Below are 8,521 nucleotides of genomic sequence, written 5' to 3' on the forward strand. Positions count from 1 at the left end.
AATAACTTAGGTTTGATTTGATAATATTTTTCTTAAACAAATATTTTACTTCTTATCCAAATTTTTTTAAAAAAAATGTTTTCGGAAAACTCTCTCTCCTCAAAATTTGGCTTCAATTTTAAAAGTATTTATAAAAGATAGATAAAAAAAAATGATTATTACAAATCTAATCTTAAATTATAAAAAACCAAAGCGTTATCAGACATTTAATGATTTATAATTTTTTTGCAAAATTCTTTATAAAAGAATCTAATTAAAAAAATTTCCCTTATTAGAATATCATTTTTTGGTTATTGTAATTTAGATTTTATTCCACTTTAGTCCGTATTTATTAAATCTAAAATATAATCTACCATGTTATTTTATTCAATTGTTTTTTTCTTAAAAAATGGTCTCGCAAATTTTAGAACATATAATTGTTTAACTAATTTTGATTGGAAAAAAAAACAAATTAACCTAAAAAAACTAGGGTCACCTTTAAATATAGACAAATGAACTAAAATATTTATAAATATAGCAAAATGTCACCATTTATCAATCATAAATACGAATAGATATTGATACTGTTTAACTAATTTTGATTAAAAAAGTTAACAAAAAAAACTAGAATTGCTTTCAAATATAGAAAAATGAACCAAAATATTTACAATTAGAGCAAAATGTCACTATTAAATGATATTGATCGACTATTATAGACACTAATAGGTTATTATTATCTACCATCGATAGAAATATATCTATTTAATATATTTAAAAATATTTCCAGCTGTCCTTTAAAATAATTTTCGAAAAAAACACACTTTAAAATATAATTAAAGTATAGATTAAATTTAGTAGAAGAATTCAATTGAAATAACCTGATGTAGTATTTTAACATTTTCTATACTTTAAATCTCAAAAAGACCAAATTGAGAATGAACTAGAAAGACCAATAAAATATTATAACATTTTTAAATAATTTATTTAATTTTACTTTCCCAATTCATTGCCAAATAAAATGGGAACACATTTTACATACATATAATCACCACTCGATTACAGTTTTTCGTCGTACCTCCACTTTCGTTTTTTCTTCCATTTTCTTCCTCATAAAATCCACACCCAATTATCAAATCAAACTCCATCAATCCCGGATTCTTTCTTCTTTCTTATGGATTTTCATCAATTCCTCTCATTCTTCACTCCCACTGCCGACCCACTTTGCCGGAATTCCCACCGCCGCCCTCTTTTCCGGCGATTCCTTCGGATTCCATCTGTCTAACCTGCCTCTCACTCGTCTAACATTTTTGTGGACTCCGATTTTCTTCTGAGAAATCCAAGGTTTCCTTTCTGGGATTTTTTATCCTTTTGATTTTGTTTTCGAGTTTTGGGTTTTTAGTGGCTTTTCTGTTTATATGAAACTGTTGATAGAATCAAAGTAATCAAATCTGGGTTTTGATTTTTTTTTTTTTTTTTTTTTTTGTCTTCTCCTCAAATTCCCCCTCCCCTGTTCTGTTTGTTTGGTGGGTGAGAAAATTTGAAGTGATTTTCTTGTTGTACAGTTTTTGTGGGGTTCCCCCCCTGTTCTAAGGGATTATGCAGTTTGGAGCTCTGATTGAAGTTTTTTTTTTTTTTTTTTTTTTTTTTTTTTTTTTTTTTTTTAAATAATAATAATTTAAGTGTCATCAAAATATGAAAGGTTAAAGCTCTGTTCTGCAAATCAAAGCATATGTTTTTTGTTTGGGAGCTGAGAGAAATTTCAAGAGTATAACAATGGGAAAGTTTCCTCACAGTGAAAGTAAATATAGAACAAAAGGAATTTTTTTTTTTTTGTTTGGGAGCTGAGAGAAATTTCAAGAGTATAACAATGGGAAAGTTTCCTCACAGTGAAAGTAAATATAGAACAAAAGGAAAATGCTATTTGGGGTCTGAGAAAAGTTCAAAAGATTAACAACAGAAAAAGAATTTCTCACAGTGAAAGAGAGAACGAATATGAATAGCTTTTCGGTTTGGGGGCTAAGAAAAGTTCAAAAGATCAACAACAGGAAAATTTTCCTCAGTGAAAGAATAGTTTCTCTTCTTGGTGGATGAAAAAAGTTCAAAAGATTTGCAACAGGAAAATTTTCTCACAGTGGAAGAAAGAATAGGCTTTCTTCTGATCTGACCAAAAATTTACCATTTACATATGTTGTGTATAACAAAGTTTCCCTCCTTGAATATCAAACAAGTGGGTTAGTTTTTTTTTTAATTGATCCTTAGGCAAGTTGGGGATACAAAATTTGTTTAACTTTCCAGCATTCTTGTCTTTTTTTGTCTTGCATTTCTTCTTTTTCTTTAAATTTAACTTTTCTCAGCAGACCTACTGTGAATTTTTTACTATATTCTTTCAGGTTTCAGCTGTTTATTGAGAATTCTTGTTTAAATGCTTTGCATATACATTGTGATAATGGCTTATAAATTCAGTGACATGTCATTTCCTGTTATAAAAAGTATAAGATTCTTAACTTTCTGAGTCAGATCCTGTCTTTTACTCATTAAAACCATTCCTTTTGACTCTCATGTCTCGGAAGCAACTGTTCTAAGTTTTGGGGCTGTTTAGAAGCTGTTTTGCAGAACAGCTTTCTTTTTAATCTTTTTCTAATCTACAGTTTCTTGGTGCACATGCACATGGAATTGGATTTAAACTGATTTTAAGCAGTATATTGTTCAGAAATTTATACTTTAAAAGGAAGAACCAAAGTTTGGGATCAGTGGGGTTGTGAGAATTGGAGTTCTAAGCTGATGGGGCATTTCTCCAACATGTTCAATGGGCTGGCAAGGTCATTTTCCTTCAAAAAAGGTAGAAATTCCGGGAGTCTAGGCGATGAGGGAGGGCAAGAAGCTGCAAAAGCCATGATAAAGGATGCAAAAAAGAAAGACTTGATATTATGCACCTCCGGTGTCCTCAATGCAGAAGGTTCGGATACTTTTGCTTCAGTGTTCTCGAAGAAAGGCGAAAAAGGAGTAAACCAAGATTGCTGCATTGTATGGGAGGTAAGAGAATTAATTGAATAAAGTGAAGTTTGTGAGGTTTTCTTGTGCTGCCTGTTGCAATATAAAAACTGCTTGTTTTTCTTTTTATCTGTGTAGGAATTTGGATGCCAAGAAGACATGGTATTTTGTGGGATTTTCGATGGGCATGGACCTTGGGGTCACTTTGTTGCGAAAACGGTAAGAGAATCATTGCCACCTTCTTTGCTGTGCCATTGGCAGCAAGGACTTGCTCAAGCTTTTCTTGACCCAGAACTGGATTTAGACAAGAAGCATCAGCGATTTGATATATGGAAGCATTCTTATTTAAGAACTTGTGCTGCCATCGATCACGAACTCGAGCAGCACCGTAAAATCGATACATTTTACAGTGGAACAACCGCCCTGTCCATTGTTAAACAGGTAAAATGGTTTTTTCTTATTTTAGTTGCGAAACGTAGATCCAATTTGGGTTTATGTTTCTTAAGTAGGAAGAATATCATAATCATCTGGTGAAATGCTACCAACTCTGCATCTCTAATTCTATTCAAATATTTAGCCCAGAGATCTAGAAGATGAATGTTGGAAAATTATTTGGTTTCTGTTTTACTTGGCTGAATTGAATGTTAAAATCCAATTATATCCTCTACTTCTTCTTCCAAACCCACATCGGAGGCATGTTTAACTATGAAATCGAATTCTAAACTCATGTTTTAGTTGACTGGATTCATATACTTTTGGCTTTTGATCTTCTTAGCAAATAAGGACGTTGATGTATGTTATTCTGAAAACCCACTCTGACCATTATTTTTCATTTTCAGGGCGAACTAGTTGTTTTGGCCAACGTAGGCGACTCCCGAGCAGTTTTGGCTACTACTTCAGATGATGGAAGTATAGTACCGGTTCAGCTCACCGTTGATTTCAAACCGAACCTACCTCGTCAGTCTCTCTCCTCTCTATATGGCAAATGAATGAAGTAGTTCAACCTTGTTTACTTATTGATTTTTATGTCTCCAGAGGAGGCCGAGCGGATAATTCAATGCAATGGGAGGGTGTTTTGTTTAAGTGACGAGCCAGGAGTTCATAGGGTCTGGCTTCCCAACGAGGAATCACCGGGATTGGCGATGTCGAGAGCCTTTGGTGATTATTGTATTAAAGAATTTGGACTCATTTCTGTGCCAGAAGTGACACATAGAAGTATAACCAGCAGAGATCAATTCATTATATTGGCCACTGATGGGGTAAGTAAGAAGAACCATTTCTTCTGCAGCCAAAATAATTTATGATGACTTTGCAAACATGTCACATTAGTGTTTTCATGACTCGAAAACGACATCCCGAACACGTCGAAAAGAGCTACAGAGAATTGTGTGATTGAAACTAACTTCCCATTCTTTCTGTTCATTTTGTTAGGTATGGGATGTTGTTACCAACCAAGAAGCAGTGGAGATTGTATCATCAACACCGGATAGAGCGAAGTCATCAAAACGTCTGGTCGAGTGTGCGGTTCGGGCATGGAAACGGAAGAGACGAGGCATTGCAATGGATGATATATCAGCTATTTGCCTCTTCTTCCACTCCTCATCAGAGCAAGATGATCACCTTGTATCCACACTATAGGAGAAAAGGACCAATTAGCAAAATATATTGCTGCTCTCCTCCTTGTTCCAATTGCGATATCATCAATTTTAATAGTCTGATAGAAAATGGCCGATTCTTCTTTATCTGTTAACTTATTAGCATTTCAGTAGTAGCTTCGGGAGATTTTAAGCCTTGCTTGGAAGCCAAAATAGATTAAAATTTTAATGCTATAGTTTAGTGTTTGGCATTCCCAAAAAGCTAAGAGAAAACCTTGCTGCTCAAGATATGATTAGGTTAAATTATAAATTTGTTTTACAAGTTAAACTTTGGTTCGATAAAATTTCATAAATAGTCCTTATAATTTGATAAAATAAAATTTTAATCATTAATTTCTATCGCGGGATTCTTTAGAGGTGTTTTTTTTATTAAACTATAAAAGACTAATTTCTAATTCTAATTTTTTTCAAACCATAGGAATTAACTTTGTAATCTAATGATATAATTATTATTCAATAAGAGTATTATAGGGTCATAGGGGAGGTTTTTTTTTTCTTTCTTTCTTTTTTTTTTTTTCATAATTCAACTAATTAAGGGATATGTATTCGACCAAGAGGTTAGAGATTTAAATTTTCTGTCCAAAGTTTTACTTTTTATAGGATTTTTTTTCTTAAAGTTTTATTTTTTGAAGTCCTACCTATTCATCAATTTTAATTTTTATGATATATGAAATAAAAATAAATTAATTATCCCTTAATATTAATACAAATTTTCATGTTTCAATTGTTTAACCTGCATTATTAATCTTTGTTTTGATTCATAATGGTCCCTACAAGTTCTATGTCTCTATGTAGAATTTTAACACTTGGAAGAGGAATTTAATTAAAGCAACTTGCTTTGTGGCAAGTGGGAGAGGACTTAGATTGATAGCACACTAAATAAAAAGTTAAAATTTATAATTAGAGAATAAGATCTTTTTTTTATTTTTTTAGTTCAAGATTCTCAATGGACCCAACAAGATGACATGGGAATGGAAGGACAAAGGGATTATTAATAAAATGCTACTTGATAGTGAATTTTGCTTCAAATGGGTCTTTACATTTGAAATTTGTTTCTTGATTTTTGGCTTTTTGCTTCTTTATTTATAAGTTCTCTTTTTAAATAATCTATATAGAGTAAGGCTATTTTTCATAAGTTTGACCTTTTGAACTTTTAAGCAAAGAATCAAGATAAAATTTACACCATCATTTTGAAAATAAAAATTGTCTTTTCGTAGATGACTTAACAACCTCCTAATTATACAAAATATTCCTAAACTTTTTGAATTTTAAAAAGATTTCTTTATAATTGAAATTTGTAATTTCTTTCAAAAAAAAAAAAATTATCGTTAAAATCAAGATAGAAATTGATGCAATAGTAAGCGTGTAAGAATGCGGAGGTATATTTGACGATATTAACATAAATTGATGTGGCGGGTGAAGTATAAAATTTGATTCTATAAATAATATTGACGATATCTTTCAAGATTGAAATAAGTGATAACAATTAAATATCTTTTGTATGATGATAAATAATCATGTACACCTTCTAGTAGGTCAATTTTTATCTTTTATTTTAGCGAAAAATATATATTTTTGGAAAACTTTTAAAGTTCAAGGGTATTTTTTTTAAAAAAAAAAATTGAAGTTCAAAGATAAATTTGAAACCTTTCAAAGTTTTATAGGCATAATTGAAATCAACATTGAAGTTTCTGGATATTTTGTATGATTTAACCTAACAATATTAAATGTTGTTATAATAAGAAAGGCTATAAATGTTGCAATATGTTTTAAAATAGGTCGAGGATGATATAGTAACTTTGAAAGTAGTTTGAAACATTTATGAAGGTGATGGATAATATTGTAATTTTTAAAACAATAAAGAGATTTTTTATGAAGTTACTTTTGTAAGTTAGCCAGAAAATATCCTTGATGCCTATTTCTATGTTTTTGTTTTTCTTTAACAATTTAATAAAAAGTGCATCTTCTAAATTATTTTCTAATATATGTGGTGTATGATTAGAATCATAATTGGAAATTAATTTCTTTATTTCTATATATATATATACAGCTGAGATCAAGGAATAATATATTATTTAAGGACTATTTGAACGATGATTTTTGTTCATGAAAAGTTTATTTATTACTTTTTTTAATCTTTTTTTTTTTTATAATCTACTTTTTCGAAATATATTTTAAAAATCTCAGTCACGTTTTAGGAAGAAAATTTATGAGTAATTTTTTAAAAGTATAAAATAATTATTATTAATTACTAATGAGAAAAATATCTTTTGAAGCATATATGTTTTTTCGAAAATATCTTTTATAAAATTTGAAATTTAATTAAGATTTGAAGATGTATAGGACCATAAAATAATGAGGGATTTTCAAAAGTAGAAAAATAAGAAAAACTATTTATAAAATAGTAAAATTTCAATTTTCTTTGATAGAAGTTTATTGTCTAACCGTGTGTTTTTTTTTTCTATTTCGGTAATTAGTTTGATATTTCCTAAAATAATTTGGTTATTAAACAAGTTTTTATATATGTAATACTTTTATCACTCATAATTTATTTGGTTTGTAATCTACTTTTAAAAAAGAAATGCTTAAAATAAATGTCGAAATTTAGAATAAAAAAATAAAATTATAATTTCATATTTAAAATTTTGTTAAGAACTAAAAAAGTGTTTTTAAAAGATGTTTTTTCAAGAATAAAAGACAAAACATGACTATTGTAAGGAAACAAGTAATTGTCTTTAAAAAAATAATAATAAACAAAGACATTAAAACCTAGTCGACCTTATTTAATTTGTAAATTTGAAAAAAATAGCATACCCAATCACAAAATTACAAAAATTTCCCAAATGAAATTGAATTGATTTCAGGTATACTAAAGCAATTATGAATATCAAATAATTAACACTTGATTTGGTTAAATCAGTGATTTGATCAATAGTCTAATCAATTTGATTGGTTAACTCATATACAAATTGGAAATAGTAATAATTTCACGTCCGTATTATAAAATCCAATTATAAAAGGAAAGATGTTTTTATTTTGAGTTCAACGGTATGTTGAGTTGGGAGTCTTGGAAATGATTTTTTGGTTTGGGCCCATAAAAAAAAAAAGTTAAGGGAGTTGGAGAACTTTGTCCCACATGGAAAAATTTAGCATTACTTAGAGGGTATAAGTACCAAGGCATTCTGAACAAGTGTTCTACATGCGTATGTTGTGATCATCATTGTCCTTTCATTTTGAATGGATGGAAAAAAACTTGATTTATTAAATTTATTAATACATCATTTTATTGATATTTTGTTGATTATTCATTTTTGCTCGTTTATGAACGTTTTATTGACTGTTCTTTGCCCGTTTATGAACGTTTTGTTGACCATTCATTTGCCCATTTGTGAATGTTGTATCAACGTTCATTTGCTGCCCGTTCATTCCTCTTCCCCTTTGTTATTTAACAGACCCGAGAGAGGGGACATACACAATTAAAAGTTTCTTACTTCCTCTTCTATTTTCCTCTAATTGTTCTTCTATTCTGAGCAACTTTTTTTTTCCAATTCTAGTCTATTTTTCGACGAGTGCACACTTGAATTTGGAGGCTGCATTAACCTTGGGAGCAACTGACATAGTGATTAGCACTGAGGTCGCACAATAATTATTTTTAAAATAGTGGTTTCTCTACGACACAGCAACCCTTCGTGACATCTGTTCTAACAGGGAGGAATTCGAATCTTTATCCTCTTTAGTCGAAACTATATGTACCTATGAAATAAAAGTTATCTAACACAGTGAAATTTGTTACACATGATGTTAAAACATTTCTAAAAATATCATAGATAAACGTAGAAAACTAAAGCTAGAACATAACACAGAGTTTGGTAATCCAATTCGGTGAAATACCACTT

General features: G+C 29.8%; 1 protein-coding gene across 2 annotated transcripts; it reads left to right on the plus strand.

Annotated features, from left to right (window-relative positions):
* The first annotated feature begins 932 nt into the window (after positions 1–932).
* On the plus strand, positions 933–4,712 carry LOC120080510 (putative protein phosphatase 2C 34). Of its 2 annotated transcripts, none has more exons than XM_039035191.2 (6): positions 933–1,320; positions 2,690–3,012; positions 3,109–3,411; positions 3,810–3,927; positions 4,006–4,229; positions 4,402–4,712. In XM_039035191.2, the coding sequence occupies exons 2-6, from the start codon at positions 2,761–2,763 to the stop codon at positions 4,606–4,608; spliced, it is 1,104 nt and encodes a 367-aa protein (XP_038891119.1). In that variant the 5' UTR covers positions 933–1,320; positions 2,690–2,760; the 3' UTR covers positions 4,609–4,712. The 2 variants fall into 2 exon arrangements, with proteins under 2 accessions (XP_038891119.1, XP_038891120.1); XM_039035192.2 differs by having other exon boundaries at positions 1,015–1,320; positions 2,678–3,012.
* Positions 4,713–8,521: the final 3,809 nt, after the last annotated feature.

The sequence above is a fragment of the Benincasa hispida genome, unplaced genomic scaffold (genome assembly GCF_027475165.1).
Source record: "Benincasa hispida cultivar pf3 unplaced genomic scaffold, pf3_genome.v1.1 HicScf1848, whole genome shotgun sequence".
NCBI lineage: Eukaryota > Viridiplantae > Streptophyta > Magnoliopsida > Cucurbitales > Cucurbitaceae > Benincasa > Benincasa hispida.